We start from the raw sequence: 21,515 nt of genomic DNA, 5'->3' as shown, positions 1-21,515 counted from the left end.
CCTGTTAATCATCCACTACACTAAACAGATGTTTTAAATGTTGCCAGCTGACTAAAAAATTGGATAGGCACATGCAACTGCATTGACAAAACTCAACAGAACTTCTCCAGTATGCCTGAAATCAACATGCATTTACACTGATTGTTTATCCAAAACAGGTAATCTATTACATTTATTTAGCCAAATCTGCAATTTAAAAATGCTGTTAATGTAAGCAAATGTTTTTCTAGGTTCAAGGGCGATAATGACAAATAATTTCGAACTGGTGTAGACTGTAATGTTTTCATAAAATCCAGAAAAAAGCAAGATACTGATACCCTGAAGATATTTAAAAAAATAACAAATAAAATATATGTTTAATGGACTATGCCACAAACATTTAGGTGTAAAATATGAGCTCAGCTACCATGTCATGTACAGCTTTATCTTATTGGCGAGACAACTGATTGCTATTGTTTGGATTATCCGTCATACACCTTTCATTTCTGAACTAGGGCGTTTTTCTGAAGACACTGGGTTTAAGGACAAACAGATTAATTTAATTAATGCGAGAGATGTGGCCCAGATGGCCCAACAAAACCTTTTATCAATACATGATTTTATCTGAGGGATAAAGCTTAGAACCCAGAGCAGTAGACAAAAGCATTGATGGCATGTCTATATTTCAAGGCCTACTCATAGTGGAGCATTAAAACAGATATAAAGGTGCAGTCACATTAGTGAAATGGTGGCATAATTTTGTATGTGTGGGGAATAACTAAGCAAGTTACTTAATCCTCCCAAAAGAATGTACTGTAACAAGTCCATGGAAGTCACACCAGTGGCATTTTTACATCTTTTTTATGTTAAATGTTTATATAAACATTATTATTATACAAATGTGGAGCTCTTTAGCACTTCTGTTAGCATATGAAATAGACTTACCTGTGTGCCACGACCAGAGTGGTGTGGTTGGCGCACACCTTAGCGAGAGAAGCCTGAATGTTACACTCTGTTTGACTGTCCAAAGCAGATGTAGCCTGAAAGCAGAATTTGAGAATCCAGACTGAGTACAAAACCATATCATTAATTGTGAACCTTCAAGAGGGTCTTTACTCACTTCATCAAGCAAAATAATGCGAGGGGATTTCAGGATTGTGCGAGCGATGGCCACTCTCTGTTTCTCCCCTCCGCTCAACTTCAGACCCCTTTCACCCACCTCAGTATCATATCCTGTCATATTCAAAAAGGTATTGTTCAGAGAAAAGTGAACATTCTGTAATCATTTATACACACATCGTGTTATTACAATCCTATATCTGTTCTTTCAAAACTGTGATCAATACACACTGCAGTGTGACACTGGCTGCTAAAAATTCAGCTTTGCCATCGCAGAAATAAATTACATTTTAAAATATATTCAAATAAAAAAAGTTTGTTTAATTGTAATAATATTTCTCAATATTATCATCAAATAAATGAGGCCTTGGTGAGCCTAAGAGGTGTTAAATGGTAGTGCATGGATTCCAAGGATGTGGAGATCATAAAGCTTGAGAAACGTCCTCTGTACTCCGTGAACAGATAAAATAAATAAATAAATAAATGCAGCTATGAAAATATAGCAGTCCTCTACCGTCTGGAAAGGATAATATCTTATGGTGGATATCAGCAGCCACTGCAGCCTCTTCTACTTCTTGGTCACTTGCAGAGATGCGTCCATAGCGAATGTTTTCACGGATGTTATCATTGAAAAGAACAGTGTCCTGAGGAACTACACCAATGTACGATCGAAGAGAGTTCTGTTTCACCTGTATGTATGAAGATAAAAAAAGAAAAGTCATTCAAATAAGTCAACTAGAAATTCTCATAGGTGTTGCTGTATGAGCAAATGATTGTTTTCTCTGCAACTTCACACAAAGACTATCTAGCTCTACACAGCCCTATATTATAACAACAGGTGAATCGCAGACAGGTGGGCCTCAAACTTTAAAGTATTTCACCACCTGAGGTTTCGGAGGTCTCCACTGCCTTTGAAAGCTAAGGAGCCAGGTGCTGATGGGCTATGAATGGGTCCCAAGCTCTGAAGATCTGAAACCCCAATTATAAAGCAGGGTGACAATCTTCACATGCTGCCTGTTGTTGGGAGGGGTGCGGCGATAGACCCCTGCCGAGATCCAAAGCCTGGCAAACTCTGTGAGGCAGTGCCAGCTGACATCAAGGGTTTCAAACAGCATAAAGAGGAGCAGAGACAAGACAAAGTAGGTCTGGAATGGGCACAAAATTTAAGGATGTGCTAAGCTGGCCCCCTTATAGCCATGTATCAAGAGCCCTGCTGCAGAGATGATCTACCCCCATATGCCGTTTCCATCTGAATGCCATTCTTGTATGCTTCTGCTTTAGTCTAAACACAAATATTAGGGTAAGTTACGTTTGTCATTCATGTCAAGACATTTAGTCATTCAGCGGACGTTTTATCCAAAGTGATTTACAAAGTAGAAGCAATCAGACCAACGAGAGAGCAACAATATACTCCGCCTCAAAAGCACTTATACACAACATATACTACTATTCAAACATTTGTAAGATTTTGAACAAGGATGCCTTCACTTGATCAGAAGTGACATTAAAAGGCACATTAGAATGACTCCAAAGATTTCCATTTCAAATAAAACTGTTCCTTTGAACTTTCATCAAAGAATCCTGAAAATATGGCTTCCCCAAAAATATTCATAACACCAGTCTTTATGAAGGCTGGAGTAATGGCTGCTAAAAATTCAGCTTTTTCATCACAGGAATAAATGACATTTTAAAAATATTCAAAAGTTAACTTAAATGATAAATTGGGAGAACAGGCATAATTTTGTGACAGAATTTGAAACAAAATAGCAAGATAAGTGAGTGAAAAGATGTGCAGAAATCCTTAATACATGTAAGAACCAGAAAATGGGGCTTTAATGCCATAACTATTAAAGGGAATGTCAAGGTGTCTTATCTGTAGAACGAGTCTCTACAAATCAATATTCAATTAAGGGAGATTATCAATATGGATTAGAGCGTGTGTCAATGAGGTCATAGCAGGTATTACCAGCTCAACGATTGGTAGTGAAGATAAAATTTTGTGATAACATCTAATTTGCTCTCTGTGTCCTATTAGAGGAGCTTAGAGAAATGTTTTTTTCTTTTGCACTCAACTTAGGAAAACTGACCCAACAAACCTCAATGATGTACCATCAGAATCGAACTAACTGCTGCAAGAAAAACTGACCGCAATCTTACCCACAACAAGAGAGACTCAAAATTATTCTTGGATCACTTTAAAGAAAAGCCTGTGTCTCGGAGCAGTGATAATGACAGAGTGAGAGAGAGCAGAGCGTGTGGTGCTCTGGCTGTTCACTCGACCATTAATCCATGTGGCGAGTGGAACCAGCCTCAGTGTTTTCACTTCAAACGCCTGACGAATTAGATCCCCCTTTGAAGTTTGCTTTTTTGTTTTTTCTTTTGTTTATTTTTCGCCTGTTTTTTAGTGTGCTTAATTCGCCGTCTTTCCATTCTTTCTTCCCATTCATTTGGCTCTTAAAAAAAGTCAATGTCCTTAATTTATGAACTAATTAACATCAGACTGGGCCGGGTGAGAGAGGGCTTACTGCAGCCTGTGAAACACAAATGGCTTCCCAGGTCTTTATGGGAGTGTAGCATCTGTCCCTTCACAATACAACTTTTATCCTACGAGACGGCACTTTTGCTCCGGTTTCCGGTGCTATCTGCAACAGCATTCTCAATCATCTCGAGAACAAAGAATTTTTTATATAAAAGTAAAAGACATTAGCACATTTATGCCATTTAGGTTCAATCAAAAAAAAAAAAAAAAAAAAAAAAAAAAAGAAAAGTAAATTACGAAGATACAAATTGGACAAGACTGGCACAATTACAGTATACTTTAAAGATTGCACTTTTACATTGACTGTAAAGGAAAAACATGGATGTCCACTCTCAAATAATTCACACATTTTTCCCATTATGTACAGCATTTGGATATTGATTGCATTTGATCATCTTTTCCTTCTTCCTATCAAAAACGCTACTATATGTGACCCTGGAGCACAAAACCAGTCTTAAGTCGCTGGGGTATATTTGTAGCAATATTCACAAATACACTGTATGGGTTAAAATTATTTATTTTTCTTTTATGCCAAAAATCATTAGGATATTAAGTAAAGATCATGTTCCATGAAGATATTTTGTAAATTTCCTACTGTAAATATATCTAAACCTAATTTCTGATTATTAATATGCATTGCTAAGAACTTCATTTGGACAACTTTAAAGGCACTTTTCTCAATATTTAGATTTTTTTTTTGCACCCTCAGATTCCAGATTCTCAAATAGTTGTATCTCAACTAAATATTGTCCCATCCTAACAAACCATACATCAATGGAAAGCTTATTTATTCAGCTTTCAGGTGATGTTGTTAAAGTAGTTTTCCATCAGTAAGGAACATTGCATTCGCTCTGTAGATTCAGATACAGTAGTATAGAATAGTAGGGAACAATCAAGTAGTTCTACTAATAGCCTGTGTCAACTACTCAGTTGCACTTGTTCTATATGCTGACAGGAGCTAATTTCCTCAGTTCATAAAATGTGTGCTTGCATATCAGTGTGGCCTGTTTCTAATTGTCCAACATATTTGAATTCACAAGATATGATAATGCAACGCTTGCATTTCCAAGACCGCATGTAAACAAACTTTTAACAGAGGATAAGTCAGAACTGTTAAAAAATTGCTTTAAGACCCTGATACTAACTTAATCTTGCACGGAGTCAGAAAAATAAAAGTAAGTTAAGCCCCATTCACAACAAGTATGATAACTATATCTATGAAGTTAATCGTTCTAATTCAAAGAGGGAAGTAGGAAAGTCCACACTAGAACTATAACGACAGCCAGTCAGCATTTAAAGAGCAAAGCAGCTGATAACATAACTGCCTGCACACCAGGGGCATTTCCTCTGAGGAGGCAAGGTAGGCAGTGCCTCCTCAAAATATGGGATGAAAATAAAATTGTAGTACAAAATTAAAAACACCAATATTACAAAATATAACATTAAAAAGTATATGAATCACTCGTTTTTCTAAAGAAACATTGTCCAACAGCGACACCAGCATCTCTCTCACCTCTCCTGAGCCTAATGAGTTTTAACAGACCCCCTAAAGCGGGAGGTGAATTTGCTGGGGGTAACTGAGAACGAATGGGGGAAAGTCACATGAGAGGAGGCAATGCCTCAATCACAATATGATTGGATATGACCGGTTATGTTCAGCTGTGATTAGATCATACAGTAAATCCTACCTCTTGTGTTCATGCACGTCACCTGTTTGTGAATCAGTATAATATAATCAACCAATATAATGGCATTAATGGTAAGATTCATTTAAAAAAATTAAGTAAGCAGCTCACATGCTTTGATTTAATCACTTTATATCATGTTAAAGTAAGACTTAAAATGGAACGATCATATGATCTGTGGGAGTTTTTGTGAGTTTAGGGTAAATCTCTGTGTCTGTTTATCGGCCTATTTTTCCTCAAATTACAACCATCGGCATATCGGCTTCGGCTATATAAGGAAAAAGGCCGATATAACAAACCGATGGTTTATTAATTAACTGCGTGAAGGCACTGAGCTGTATAATGTCTGTTGCATAATCCTAGCGCTGCTGTCTGCACTTTAATGCTAATCAAGTAACAAAAGATCGCACACAATTCTTGACTAAATAACTTTTGTAACTTTCATAAGTGTAGCGGACCTCATCTGAAAGATGACCAAAACTTTACTGAGGTTTTATTAAGTTTATTGCGTCCTTTTTCACTCCAAAAAATCACCATAAGGGCTTAACAAAACACAGCATGGGAAGTGCACATTAAACTCTCTCTCTCAGTTGCATTATATCTTTATCATACAGCGAATTACACAAAACACTCATTACAATTCTTAAATGGCACATTTATTTAGGTGTTGTCTTTTATTCAAGTTGCTCAAAATAAAAGGGGAAGTCGTGGCCTAATGGTTAGAGAGTCGGACTTGCAATCCAAGGGTTGTGAGCTCGAGTCTCGGGCCGGCAGGAATTGTAGGTGGGGGGAGTGAATGTACAGCGCTCTCTCCACCCTCAATACCATGACTGAGGTGCCCTTGAGCAAGGCACCGAACCCCAAACTGCTCCCCGGGCGCCGCAGCATAAATGGCTGCCCACTGCTCTGGGTGTGTGTTCACGATGTGTGTGTGTTCACTGCTGTGTGTGTGCACTTTGGATGGGTTAAAAGCAGAGCACGAATTCCGAGTATGGGTTACCATACTTGGCTGTATGTCATGTCACTTTCATAAGAAAAGTAAGGTGCACATTACCGTTCACTCATTTCATGTGGTGGTAGGATATATTCAAATGACTAATGTGCATGTCAAACACCGTTATTATTAAAGAGGGCAATGAATTGGTCATTTATATAAGAGTTCAGCTATTTAATAAACACTCGATGTTGCTAGAAACAATTTATCTAGTACAATTTTTTTGACTTGCTTGTGACACTAAATCAATTGGTCACAGACTACCTGAGGACTGTCACATGTGCTAAAGGCACAACGCGTCTAGAACCTCAGATGGGGAAAACAGGCCATATCAGATGATCAAAAATGAGAAAAACAAGAAAAACTATGATATGCAAAACATTAAACACGCTAAAATTGAATCCACTTGGCGAGAAGCTGGCACAAGTATTGTTCCGCATATTCGACCAGATGTGCGCACAAATCAGGGCTGCAACCGTTTACTTGAAAGGCACAAGAAAGGCTGGGAGGGAACTACCCATGTGCGTCTAACCTGGACCAAATGTACGCAAAACATCTTGTTTACACGAACCTCCACATGCTGCTCTGTTTAACACTTCACGGGATTGTTATAGACTTCGGTCTCTTCTCCTCGGTACTCCACTAAGTCAGACGTAACATCAATGAAGTACAGTGCCTTAGAAACAGGAAGGTTCAGCAGGGGCAAGGGGTGATTCCCTTTTGGTCTCTTTTCCATTCTTTGTTTCCATCTTCTGTTTCTTCCCACATTTACATGTTTTTCCATCCTTTGTTTCCATCTTCTGTTTTTTCCTACATTTACATGTTATTATGTTACATAAAGAGAAGACAATGCAACAGTCAGAAAAATGAATCAAAAGAGTGTGACTTCTGAAACCGGGCAATGTCTCTGGCGACCACTTGTCTTCTGTAATCAACCGCAACTGAATCAATAACCTCCTTTTATGAAGTGTTCCATATAGTGGAGCATGACAGAAGCAATGCTGGATCCCAGAAGGAAGAGTCATCAACTCCAGCAGTAAAAATGGATGAATGGTTACTATCAATAAGGCTGGATTTTAGTAATTTTAAAACAAGCAGATTTGTGAAGCGAGTAGTTAAACATATTTTTAAGGTTGTTTTTGGTAATTAAAATCTAAAAGGCATGAACAGTACTATTGAGAAATATGTTTAAAATGATGTACAAGTTTAAAGGGTTACTCCACCGCAAAATGAAAATGTTGTCATTAATCACTTACCCCATGTCGTTCCAAACCCATAAAAGCTTTGTTCGTCTTTGGAACACAATTTAAGATATTTTGGATGAAAACAGGGAGGCTTGAGACTGTCCCATAGACTGCCAAATAAATAACAGTGTCAAGGTCCAGGAAAGTATGAAAAGCATCGTCTGAATACTCCATCTGCCATCAGTGATTCAACCGTAACGTTATGAAGCGACGAGAATACTTTTTGTACACGAAGAAAACAAAAATAACATACGCTCATCTGTGTCAGCCGCACTGCACCGATGCGCTGTTTGCTTTCAAACCAAAGCGTAAATACAGAATGATACAGAAGAGCGTACGCCGCCCATATACTGCTCAGATTTGCCAAAATGGCTCTACGCTGATTTGGAGAGACACAGAGGAGAGGAATTGTTGAATAAAGTCATTATTTTTGTTTTCTTCATGTCCAAAAAGTATTCTTGTCGCTTCATAATGTTACGGTTGAATCACTGATGACAGATGGAGTATTCTGACGATGCTTTTCATACTCTCCTGGACCTTGACACTGTTAGTTATTTGGCAGTCTATGGGACAGTCACAAGCCTCCCTGTTTTCATCCAAAATATCTTAAATTGTGTTCCAAAAACTAACAAAGCTTTTATGGGTTTGGAACGACATGGGGATAAGTGATTAATGACACAATTTTCATTTTGGGATGGAGTATCCCTTTAAGTTTAATTCTACATGGAGCGGGTCACCCCCACGTCAAAACCGCCATACTAAAATCACAAAAAAAAAACTACCACTCAATAGGGCTGTGCGATATGGACAAAAAAAAAACTATCGCGATTTCTTTGATCAATTTTGCGATTTCGATTTTAATAAAGATTTTGACACACACAAGACATGCTTTACAGTCATAAATGCATTCAGTATGAATTTGAAACATATTTCCAAAAGAAAACCAATTAGAGCTTTATCAAAAAGTTGTAACATGTCTCTAGAACAGACATAAGTCAAAATAATCACTAAGTAAAGGTGTTACAAAATGTCTAGACCAGTGGTTCTCAACCCGCGGCCCGTCATTAAGTTATAGCCTAATGTTTTTATGTAAAATTATTTTGTTTTGTTTTTCATAGTCTATATTATTTTCAGACATGAGCAGACCTACTCACATAATTAACGCGTTTAATGAACATTTACAAGCGCGCACTTCGGCAGAATTCAATTCAAATTGTCATCAACAGCCATTAGTTAAAATTGAGCATCAGAATGGATACATTTGTTTTTAAGGGAGAAAAATTAAATGTGGAAAATGGCAGCGAAGTAACACATACAAACAAGAATAGTTGCAGTATCAGAAGTGAAAGAGAGTGCTGGACTTTCGGCATCAACTTTCGGTTTGCCCCGCCACTGATGTTCAGGCAAAAGGAAACACCCATACTACACAGTAATCATCCTTAACTGGAGAAATGTGGCAAAACATCTCTGGAGAGAACCTCATATTATTAAATTCGAAAGTGCTTTCCATATTTGGATCAACATAGGCTACATTTGTGAATGCACATTTTCTGCAATGTCGCGTGTCAAGTCATGCTCGGGCATCTTACAGACTGCATCTTACAATCGCAACTTCATTGTGCTGTTACTCCTTTCGAGCCGAATTTCACAAAATTGGTCAGCTCCCGACAGCATCAGGTACAGAGCCCCTCTGGTCCCACTTTGTCAAAAAAAAAAAAATTGTAACTATCTTGTGGCCTCAAGATACTAACTCGTGGCCTCAAGATAAGTAACTCGTGGCCTCAAGATACTAACTCGTGGCCTCAAGATACTAACTCGTGGCCTCCCATGCTGTGAGAAAACAAAGTAAAAAAAAAAAAAAAAAAAGTTTACCGAAAAATGAAAATTTGCTGAAAATGTATATCCTCTTAAATCAAACACCACAGAAATCTTTGTTTAGAATGGTTATTGCTAGTGAGCAATTCTGAACCTACTACTATTCAAAAGTCTGGAGTCAGCAAGATGTTTTTTTTTTTTTTTTTAAATATATATATTTCTAGAAGACACCTTTTATGACCAACAAGGCTGCATTTATTTAACCAAAAATAAAATATTGTGGAATATTTTCACAATTTAAAATAACTGTTTCCATTTTAATATATTTAAAAATAAAATTACTGTCATGGTAAAGCTATTGGTATAGCAGCTAATACTTCAGTGTTACAGTGCATGATCCTTCAGAAATAATTCTAAAATGCTGACTTGCTGCTTGAGAAATATTTCTTAAAAATGTTGAACAGTTGTAATGCCTGATATTTTTATGGAATTTCTTTTTTTTCAGGATTCTTTGATGAATCGAAAGTCCAAAGGAACATTATTAGACATATTTTGTAACATTATAAATGTCTTCGCTGTCATTTTTCATTTAATGCAAGTGCTGTATATAAAATTATTCATTTCTTTACTAAAAAAAAAAAAAGCTTACTGACCTCAAACTTCCGAACAGCATAAATCTCATAACCTACGCAAACCATGCAACAGGTTAAAATCTAAAAAACTAAAGGACATCTGCGCTTTGGTGTTCTCATGAACACACACATTCTTGAATGTAACATACGGAAATGAACCTTCCTCTTCAAGCACATTGTTGGAATGACAGAAACAGCTTTTAATCGCGAGCAGCGCCGTCTATCAAGATGAATGATGCACTTGTGTGTGTGTGTGCGAGCGCACCAGAACATGTGGTCCATCAGCTGTCAGAATGGTGTCCGTGTTGCTCTGCTCCCATCGCTTACGAGATCAATGAGCCCCAGCGGGCACATCACTCCAACCCTTCCTTAAACACGTTGGCACACAACTTTAATTTTCTACCATCAAAAGCCACTTTGAAAAGAAACATTTATGATCCTCAAAATCTCTTATTCGAAAAGTTTTTTTAAACAAAGCTTTCATGTTAGTCATTATTAGCATACTACAATCTTTTCCATCTTGCTTGCGTTTGAACCGATTGTTTGTTTTATGAGTCAAGAAACTCATGGAGACGGAATGCAATTGTGCGTTTATTTCAGTGACAGCATTCATAAAGCAACACTCATCAGCTGTGAAGTCGATGGGAAATAGCTCTGATATTTCAGAGTCATACTTTCCCCTCATCGTCTGACATTTCTGTCTCACGTGCAGCTCTCACACCACGAGGGCATCAAATGCAGCATGGAGAATGAGGAATCAGTCACCAACACCAGAATGAAAACAGCCTCTAGTAATCTACGCATTCAAAGGCCATGGGATTTATATTTTGATCTATTATTTTTGCCAAAGCTCTTACCTAAGAAAATGAGCATGAAGAATGACAAACAGATGTTTCTCGCTATCTATATCCTGCCACTGATCTCTGGAATATTACAAGATTTGTTGCACAACTGTTTGGTCATAAAGTTACAGGAAATCTAGCTGATATAAAACACACATATATTTAAAGGTTTTCTCCTCAATTTTAAAGTGGATAAGTGACTTTACTCTTGACCTATCAACTATGCAAGGTCATATGATTAGAGACATCATGTTCCCATCCTCTCTCATAAAAAACAAACAAACCAACCCCCCCCCCCCAAAAAAAAAATAAAAATCCATTTTGTCCTGCTCCCACCCACAATGGACCATAGAAATATACTGTATACAAGTTTTTTCAGTTCAGGTCTCTTTCTGTTGTTATATGCTGTTTTTTCAATTCCTACACATACACAACATATTAGATTTGTGTGTTAGCATCTTGTTGCATTTGATGCAGAAGGCACATAAATGTGTTTTTGTTGAGAATATCCAACCAAGAACTTGTAAATCATTTATTTTTAGTCGCAAAAAAACAAAAATCTAAAGTAAATGTGCATAACATTTTATTTCTGTATATTATATTTTGCTGAAATACCACAAGTCATTTATTTGTCTCGCACACATATCACTACTGTCCATCGCAAACCTGCACTCAGCAATAAAAACTTGTCCAGCACAGAACGTCCCAAAGATGGAAGTCCAGACATCTGGTTAGAGAATTTTATTTTCATTCGTCACTAAGACTTCCCCTCATTTCCACAAAACAGTTTTGGGTCAAAAAAACAAACAAACCCAACTTTTTAGCCCTTAACATCAACCTATTTTTCTGTTCAGACTGTATCAACTGTAATGCAAACGTGGTTCAATATGCATGAGACTTCAGCTGTAAATGTTTTTGTCAAGTGTTCTTGTTGCAACACCTGACCTAACGACCCATTGCACAACGAACGGCAAAAATCCCACATCAAATCTGATAAGATCATTCAGACTGAGAAGCATTAAGAAAAATCTGATCTTAATCAAATTTCAAAGCACCTTTAAATCAACACTGATTTTTGATGCCTGTCTGAACAAGTCCCAAGAGTCAAAAAGTGCATCTCGGTCTAATAAATATTTCACATTCATGGACAGTTATGTAATTTCACGCAACATACTTCATAGTGCAATACTTGGCGAAAGATCTATTCATTTGCCAGCTCATGCTTTAAGAGTCCAAAGGCTAATGTTCCAGTGAGTTTAATGAGTTCGATCTGGCCAGTAGTGAGAGGGATGAGATGCTGAACTGATGACAGCTGCTCTATAAAAGTAAATCTCCCCTCATGCCTGTCCTGTGAGAAAGCGCTTTATCCCTATGAGTGTACTGGCACGCTGACCTACCTCATGCTTCCTGCTGCGCTCCAAACACATTAACGCAGCAGGAATGTGTGGCCATCGTGTGCAAGTGTGAAAGCGGTCGCTTGAACGCTGGGTTGCGGTTCTCATAGATTTGACATGATACTGGAGAGGCTGTAAATGCGTGTGTAGGAGAGGACGAGAGAGATACAAGTATTTACTTGTCCTCCCTTTCCATCTCCTCTTTCTGCCAGCACAGCTTGTCAGCAGTGCTTCCTCCATTTAAAAGACAAACCACAGCTTCCATCTCTAAACACTCTCAGCCAATCGATTATCTCAACTCTCTCAAGAGGACAGATAAACAGGAGGTTGCATAAACCATGTTTCCTGAACTTTGACTGAGGTACTGTGTCGCTTTTAAAGCACCAAAATAATATCTATCTATCTATCTATCTATATCTATACAGTATATAGTGTATGTATGTGTGTGTGTGTGTGTATATATATATATATATATATCTGGGGCGTTTCTTCAGAGGAGGCAAGGAAGGCAACGAAAATGTCAGTACGAATATGTGTAGCGTTACACTCCTACTAATAAATATCTGAAATTAAAATTATATTATAAAATTCTTCATAAAATTTTATTTTAAGGCTAAAAACCTTAACCACAGAAACTGAATCTGGGCTCATAAAAAAAAAAAAAAAAAAAGTACTTTTCGATCTAAAGATTACATTTAACAGTTTTATTAAATTACCACTGTTTTTAAAGATTGAATAAGTGAACATTAAATGAACATTAGCAAAGGTAACCTAAATATGAAAATAGGGGAAATCAGCATGCATAATTAAATGCAACAAACCAATACTGATCAATGAAAAGAACCCTATAATAACAGATATTCTGATTGGATTACCAGGCAGCAAGCAAACACAGACAGTCATAAGTTCATCTTGTTATAAACAACCATTCCAGGTTTTTACATTTTTAAAGATTGAATGCCTGGGAGCTAAGCCATGCTACATAGGCCTGTGAGCAAAGGTAACAAGCTTCTGTCCTGGATCAGAACAGGAGTCCAAGAGTGATTCTAGCAGCTCTGAGCAGAGACCAGCGCTGTGTAAGAGGCCACCGTCTCCCCCAGGACACTGGAGTAAAAGCAGCTTACAGCTCCATATTCATTATTTACGTCTCTCTCACTATGATTAATTCACAGGGGGCAGGTTTACTTAGAAATAAGAGGCAGTAGTAAATCATATTCCTAGAACCTTGTCATGTGTAGTGGTGGTTATATGATCTATGGTTGCATCTTACATCACTTGTGTCACTGCACTGTAGTAAACAGTGTGACAGCTTGTACGGTCTGGTATAACATCACCTCAAACAGGCTACTGTTACACACTGCTCTACGATGCACAAGCATTTGTATTCCTGCGGCTAATCAGAGAGGTAAACTGAACAGTCAGGTTTGTGTGAGAGCAGAGCATTAAAGTCTCATGGATTTACAAGATATAAAAGTTTGACGCTGCATGTGCTTAAAATAACTTCATGTAGAAACATCTCAAGGATGATCACAACATAAATAATCACCAATGCTATTACTGCACTACCAAGAGCACTCAGAGATCAAATTGTGACTAAAACTCATGGATGATTTCTTCAAGCAGACTGTCTGACTTAAGCTTGGTAGGAAATTAATTTTTCACATTTTAATGCAAGCACTTCGTCCTCTTCAGTCAGTCAGACACTCTCGCCGTCTAACATCAGCCCTGCCACTATTTCAACCCTACATTAGAGGTTTTCAACCTTGGGGTCAGCACACAAGCAGGTGGGGTTGAGAGAGATATCTGGTATAATCTTAAAATGTTTTTTTATAGCTACAGTCTAGACCTATAAAATATGCAGCTTCTCTTATGCATAAAATCACAGGAAGAGAAATACAGGTGACAATGTGACCCTGTGATGCAAAGGTGAACTCAGTTTACTCACTCCCATACTTCCTGGAAAGAATTTTGGTTTGCAGACTTTTTCATATTCATATGACTTGGTCATATTCATATAGATTAATTGTACAATGTCTCAGAGTTTCTGCAGGTTTTATGAAAGTAACTCAAGTCCTTTATGACCAAATAAAAAAAAAAATAAGGAAATTGAAGGGAACGCAATACACCAATATGATCTTGTACTTCCAATAGCTCTCCATTACTTTTATCATCATACATCATAATAGCTCTGCTCAAAACAATAACTTTTACTGTATCTTCTGATCACACTGCAAAAAAGTGATGTTCTTCCTCAATATTTTTGTCTTGTTTTCCAGTGTTAAAACATCCTTAAATCAAGATACTTGAGAAGCAAAATGGCAAAATAAGACGTCTTTTATATGAGAAATTGACCAAAATTAACTGACTTTATGATGAAAACAAGAAAAAATATATGCTAAAATCAACTTGATTCAAAGAGAAAAGTAATTTTCATAAAACACTGACATATATTTTGTCTGATATTTGTTCTTGTTTTACACAAACTCACTTCATCTTGTTCATTTTCTCAGAAAACAACACTTCATATCGTAATTTTGCAACTAACTGTATTTTGATTTAAGAATGTTTAGATATTTGTTCTTGAATACACTTCTCTGTATTTTTGTTTTTTTTGCAGTGCAATTTAATGCCCTGATATTGAATTTAAGACTCTGCTCTGATTGAAGATCTTTTTAAGGCTTTAAATCGTGAAAGGGTGAATTCGTTTTGAAGCTTGCAAATGTTAATTACATAAACATTCAACAAATGGACAATAATTAAGAGAATATTAATAAAATCGTGATTTGTGTTTTGAAGATGGATTTGGTATTTCTCTAAAATCTTACAGATTCTGCTTGGGTAATTTTATAAAATTTTCTATAGAAGCTTTAACATCTGACCATAAAAGTGTCTCCGTTGTCATGTTTGCTGACCTTATAGATGTCCTGACCATCGATGAGGATGCAGCCACCCTGCACGTCATAAAAACGGAATAGCAAACGGATGATGGTGCTTTTTCCTGATCCGGATGGACCAACCTGTTAAATAAGACATTACCAGGAGTGAACATCTTGCTCCTATACACACTTTCTTACTCTAGAAACGTTTTAGTACACAGTATACACAAATGAACAATTTAGATGTCATTTTACCAGTGCAACTGTCTGACCAGGCATCACTGTGAATGAGACTTCACTGAGAATTTCTTTCCTGTAGATTAAAAAATAAATAGTAAACAAAATTTCAAAGATGCTAACTCAAAAACATATAGATGAAAGCACTGTTCTCCAACAGCAAAAGAAAGTTCATATTGACATTAGCAAGACTCACCCAGCAGTGTAACTAAAGCACACGTTCTGGAAATCAACCCTTCCTTCTGTGAACAACAGGTCTCCTGCATTCACATCATCCTTTACCTACAGCAGAGGGAAACGTTTTGGCATGTACCACATGACACAGGAGACATGTAGAAAAGCATGGCACTGGGCTGACAGTGAATTAAGCAAACCATGGCAAAAATACTGAGGCCTCTTTCAAGTCAAATTCAAGAATCAGTTTGCAAATTAGCTCCGACAGCGATTTCAAATATATAAAAAGAAATGTGAAGATCAAATAAGGGTTTTAGTAAGATTATTTGCACATGAATAGAATCTAAAGGGACTGGGAGTGTCAAGGAATGGCTGGCTGTTGGTTGTGACTTCGGGGAGAGGGTTCCCGAAGGACAGGGGTAACTTGAGTCAGTATAGGAGATCATGACAATAAATCAACACTCACTAGTCAACAAGACCAACACTGGCACTTCTAGGAATTGACTAGACGAGTACTTGTTCTGTGCAAACCGATTTAGATGTCCACAGCGGCCACTCACCTCTTTTTCCTCTGTTAGCAGATCAAACATGCTCTCCATGTCAACAAATGCACTTTGGATCATTCTGTAAAAAACAGAAAAGTTTGGTAATTGCCAAAACTTTAAATATATAAACAAGAAAAATAATAAATGATCTTCCTCTAAGCTGACCTATAATATGTACCAAACCAGTTGAGTGGAGTGTAGAGCTGAATAATGTAGGTTCCAAAAAGAACATAGTCACCAACCTATTATAGGAACAACAGAGCATAACCAACAACAAAATATATGCTTAAGACCAAAAATTAAAAAAATAAGATTTCATAATTTTATGAGTGGTGATTACTGTACTTGAAACTTGTCCACTGTAACATAGTATGCGCAAAGCAGGGACCCGGCCAACAGGCCCAATCCAATAATCAGGTTCTGAGTTTGGTTCAGGAGAGCCAGGGAAGCATTGGTCTTCAATTCACATGCCTGAACACAAAGAGAATCCAGCTCAGCATCTCTCCTCTCAACAGCTTATAAAGTCCGAGTATGTTAAGTGATCGCCATTACCTGATATTTCAGTATAGCATCCTCAAAGCGCCTGACTTCAAAACCCTCTGAATTATAGTACTTTACCTGAATAGAGACAGGTTTTGTTATATTTCAATGTTAATACTGTTAACAACACTCCATGGCCAACCTAGGGCAACTTGGCTATGGCAGTTTGTCACTTACGGTTTCAAAGTTGAGAAGTGAGTCCACTGCTTTTGACTTGGCAATGTTGTCCTGTGTGTTCATTTCCCGCCTGTACTTGGTCCTCCATTCAGTGATAATGATTGTGATAGCTGAAAACAAATGTCACACTGAACTAGACATCGAAATGTGCCTGCTGACCGCCATATCCTATAGAAACGTGCAATAACAATTTCAAAATTATGACTTTGAAACTATTATCGAAAACTGCTGTGTACTGATATCAGGATCAGTAATATTTACTCAAGAAATCTTTACTTTTATTTTGTAAGTGCAAAAAAACAAACAAAAAAATTAAGCAGCACAACTGTTTTTAACACTGATACTAAATGTTACTTGAGCAGCAAATCAGTATATTAGAATGACTTCTGAAGGATCATGTGACACTAAAGACTGGAGTAATTATGCTAAAAATCAGCTTTGATCACAGGAATAAATTACATTTTAAAACATATAAAATTAGAAAACTGTTATTTTAAATGATAATAATATTTCACAATTTTACAGGGTTTTTATTCTGTATTTTTGATAAAATAAATACCGCCTTGGTGAACAACATAAATGCAAGTTTAAAAAACATGAAATTAATCTTACAATTTTCAAACTTGAACAGTAGTGTACTAACAACAACTTTCAGAAATTTGTGATTAATCACCTTAATAACAAAAATATCTGTCATTAACAATTAATAATAAATATTAACAATTAAAAATATATTGTAATTGTTAATATTTTAATCTATCAGCATCCACAACATGAAAATAAGTGTGTTTGTGCTGCACTTACTGAGGTAGAGAAACATGCAAATGAAAACAATAAGGCCGAACCAGGCACTGAAGTACGTCACGAAATAGATGATGGCAATGATGATGTCAGCAATAGTGGGTACAATGCTGAACACAACATAACTGTAAAAGAAATCAATGAACATTTAAACATGGAAAAAAACAAAAGACTTGTCAACTGTTTTACTACATAGCATATTAAAGTATGGTGATGCTAAAAATCAAAGAAAATCATTAGACCTTAACAAGTTGTTTACTGAGGAGGTTCCACGGTCAATGCTGCGCAGGACATCTCCGGTGCGGCGGCCCAGGTGCCAGCGCAGAGAGAGGTCATGCAGGTGAGCGAAAAGACGGACCTGCACCACACGGCTGGTGTACTGCTGAACATAAGTCCACAGGAAGCTGCGCAAGTTACTGACAAATCCTGATGTCCCTGAGAGGAGAGAGACAGTTAATGGCTTATACAGAATAATACAAGTTTAAAAGAATCCTTACAATATCACTTTGAATGTCAACCCTCACCTACCCCTCCGCCCTGCAAGAACTTAAGGAGGACGTAAACACAGACCGTGATGGCCAGGGTTCTCCATCTCTCCATCGCTGACAGCTGGTTCACTAAAATATGATAATTGCAAAAATACAGAGAACACGTGAATGCATTTACTTGTGCTGGCTCAACTCGCAGGGAGAACTACAATCATTACAAATGTTTTTATAGGCACAGAAATAATATAAAAAACAAACAACTTTACTGACCCTAAGTATTTTTGCTTTTAACTATCCCTTTAATTGTATGTATAGCCCCAAGGCTCTGTGTAGGAAGCACATACTGTGAACACATTTCTGCTGTTTTCCTATTAATGAGTGTGTGCAGAGCATCTTCCCTTTAATTACACATAGACTATAAACTTTAACATCCTGAGTCATGAATAACCACATCACTTCAGTTCAATACACCAAAATTTAACAGCTGCCCAAAACTGCCATCTCACTGACTTATACATGAATCCACAACAACAAAAACAGAAAGAAAAAAAAAATGCCAAAAGGATGCAGTCTGAGCCAGGAGCCACAGCATAATGTATCTAAAGAGAACACACTGGTCTGTTCTGGGAGCTGAGAACGATCCTCAATCTGATTCATTTACATTCATGGCCATTTTGATTGTGCACTCGGAATCAAATGAGGAAAGAAAAGGTGGAGAGTTGAAGCGAAAGAAGGAAAAAAAAAAAAGAAAACAATACAAGAAAATGCTAAGGGCAAAAGCAAAAACTCTCTTCCTCTCTGTTGAGCTGGGGGCGTAGAAATGGATGGAGAGAGAGCTGATTTTTATCCTTGGCATGGGGGCAGAGAGAGCTGAGGACAAAAAGGCCCTTGTACCAGCGTGTTAACTCGGCTAAAAGCCCCTAATGCCCCCTAATCGTGACTGGCAGGGTTGGTGACCTCCCCTATTACCCCTCTCAATCTCTCTCTGCCACACAAAAGCTCACTTTTCTCCCAGCGCGGCTTTCATGTGCCTCCAAATGCAAAGCCGTTACTTGTCTCTGATAATGAAGCACATACACACCACCAACTTCAGGAAGAGATCAAATGAACAACGTACACTTAAAGAGCGAGGACGATAAAAGAATGAATGAATAAATGAATCAAGAATTTCAAAAATGGTGGTGAAAGTAAGAAAAAAAAAAAAGAGGCAGAGAATGAAGGGTGGAAACAAAGTCTTGAGCCACGGAAGAGTTTAGCATAGTTGGGATTTGTCCCACGTTTCTTTTGTAAAAGTTCGATACTTCTTGGCTTATGTGAACCAAAGGCTTTGACTTCTCTGAGAGGTTTTGGGGGCTGCTCACCCATCCAGTTGGCCCACAACAACAAGGGGCTGAGAACACTGCAAGGGAGGGGCAATCCGACTTCACAAGCACAAGAACACTCCCGCATATACATGCTCGACTTGTTTCAAAACTGCCTTTATATATAGTTTTTACCAACACATATTCATCATCAACAAGGTTTTATGTATATTAGGTTATCTGTTTCAAACCAATTAAAGGGCCTCAGCACAGCAGCATGCATTTTTAATTACTGCAAACAAATTCAAACATGCATTCCTTCATACACACAAAAAAAGCTACTGATCATCTTTAAATAAATAAATAAATAACTAAATAAACAGCAGGTTGAGCAGCTCTCATCTTCCCATGTAACAGGGCAAATGTTGAAAGCTGCTGTCCTCTACTGGTCACGCATGGTAATGCAAATCCTTTGCCTTTTTGTTTTATTTATTTATTTGTTATTAAGGGGCCAGTTTAAACCTTTTTATAATTTTATTTTACCTTTAAGACAACCTGTTTTTTTTCTCTGAACCACATAACAAAACAGTATTTCATTCCCTCTATGGTTAAACAAATCTGAACCAATTGTCAATGTTTTTTTATATACTAGAACCCATTTTCTAGAAATTTCTAGCATTTTGCTAGAGCACATTTCAATAATTGTCTGGACTCTTTATTTGATAATTCAATTATCTACTGTATATCAGTGCACATTCTGATATACAATACCATTCAAAACTTTTCAGTCAATAAGATTTGTTTTTAAATATATCCAGCAGATTATGCATTAATCTGATCAAAAGTGACAGTAAAGAAAATAAATAATTTAACTGTTATTAAAAATTAAAAATTCAACTTTAAGAATAGAATACAGCTGCTATACTGTCTGAATAAGTGCTAAAACATAGAATACTCATAAAGGCATAGAAACAAGCATTATGAAATACTGGTGGGACATCTTTGTCCCTGCTGTATAATTAATGTACATGCGAGACCAGTGTGTATGACACTGCTACAGATTTTGAAAGAATTCTAAATGCATCGACGAGTCTAGTCTCACCTATATTCCTGCTGTAAATGGGTACAAACACATTGATGACCCGCTCAAGTCCCAGCAGCCCAACACACAGAATCACCAGAGCCTGCAACCCCACACTTCCCCTGGGCCACATGTATGGCACCAGCAGACACACTTTCCTCCTGAAGCCCTGCCATGCTGACCCAGAGATCACCTCCACTTGGCCTGGTCTTTGATGCTTCTGATGAACAGAGAGAGAAGCATGCAAAAACAAAGACATTTAGGTGTAAATAGAACCTTTAGATAAACGTACTAAGAAAGTCACTGAGAGTCAGATGAGAACTAAAGTGATTTCCAGTGATTCTTACCTCTACAGTCAGTGCAAGTGATGCTTGCTCAGTTGCATTTTCCAGTGCGTTTCGTTTCGTTTGTCTTTTAGAGTACTTGTTCGCCATTGTTTGACTTCGTATGAAAAATTAGGCTCTTAAAAATACAGTCTGAATGCATTATTCCATCGAAGTGTATTGCATTCTATGGACTTTTTAAGTGCATTTGTGGGCAAATGATTAACGTATACCGACCGTCTGCATTCAGCTGAACGGGAAGCGCTGCGAGTCATATGGGAAGCATTCACATGACTGATAGACTTGCGGTCATGTCATGTGGCTCAGATGTTAAATGAAAACGCTGACGCCTTTAAACACTGAAAAGACTTGTTTTCCTCTGTTAGGTGTTGTGAAAGAATAGTTTTCGTGCAGCAAATGTTGCTCGCTAGCGGTTTCTAAAATGAGATTCCTCCAGGGGGCGCTTGGCGGCTCAGTCGCGTTCAAAACAAAGACGTTTTTGTCTTACTTAAACTGTGTACTCTACAATATATGTATATATATTTTAAATACATTTTTAGTTCTAAGGAATGGTAACTAAAACACAAATTAAGCAATTTCTAAAATGACATCTTTAAAATGTATAACCAAGTAATTAGAAAAGACTGTGATTGGTCAAATGTATCCAGCGCTGAGAAAAGTAACAAGAAACACATGATAGTACAGGGCCACGTGCATCCGTTCAATTTA

The 21,515-nt window shown here is 37.4% G+C and overlaps 1 protein-coding gene across 3 annotated transcripts in view; it reads right to left on the bottom strand.

The window, feature by feature from the left end:
* Positions 1-21,263, bottom strand: part of LOC109063874 (ATP-binding cassette sub-family B member 6-like) — a 30,363-nt gene extending 9,100 nt beyond the window's left edge. For 2 of the 3 annotated variants that reach the window (XR_006155577.1, XM_042730950.1), the window contains exons 1-16: positions 20,811-21,260; positions 20,485-20,683; positions 18,118-18,210; positions 17,836-18,028; positions 17,597-17,718; positions 16,793-16,902; positions 16,628-16,693; positions 16,421-16,546; positions 16,241-16,317; positions 16,091-16,154; positions 15,553-15,638; positions 15,375-15,432; positions 15,156-15,260; positions 1,613-1,787; positions 1,100-1,212; positions 925-1,019 (exon numbers count right to left, since the gene is read on the bottom strand). Coding sequence is in view for 2 of the 3 variants with exons in the window: in XM_042730950.1 (XP_042586884.1) it covers positions 925-1,019; positions 1,100-1,212; positions 1,613-1,787; positions 15,156-15,260; positions 15,375-15,432; positions 15,553-15,638; positions 16,091-16,154; positions 16,241-16,317; positions 16,421-16,546; positions 16,628-16,693; positions 16,793-16,902; positions 17,597-17,718; positions 17,836-18,028; positions 18,118-18,210; positions 20,485-20,683; positions 20,811-20,897 (1,769 nt within the window). In the remaining variant the exon portion in view is untranslated. Of the gene's footprint in view, positions 1-924; positions 1,020-1,099; positions 1,213-1,612; positions 1,788-15,155; positions 15,261-15,374; positions 15,433-15,552; positions 15,639-16,090; positions 16,155-16,240; positions 16,318-16,420; positions 16,547-16,627; positions 16,694-16,792; positions 16,903-17,596; positions 17,719-17,835; positions 18,029-18,117; positions 18,211-20,484; positions 20,684-20,810 lie in introns of all 3 variants that reach the window. The other variant, XM_042730951.1, reaches the window with a different exon arrangement.
* Between the last annotated feature and the right edge of the window lie 252 nt (positions 21,264-21,515).

This window comes from Cyprinus carpio, chromosome B9, assembly GCF_018340385.1.
Source record: "Cyprinus carpio isolate SPL01 chromosome B9, ASM1834038v1, whole genome shotgun sequence".
Taxonomy (NCBI): domain Eukaryota; kingdom Metazoa; phylum Chordata; class Actinopteri; order Cypriniformes; family Cyprinidae; genus Cyprinus; species Cyprinus carpio.
The sequence above is the reverse complement of the archived record's forward strand: the minus strand, read 5'-3'. Positions and strand labels throughout refer to the sequence as shown.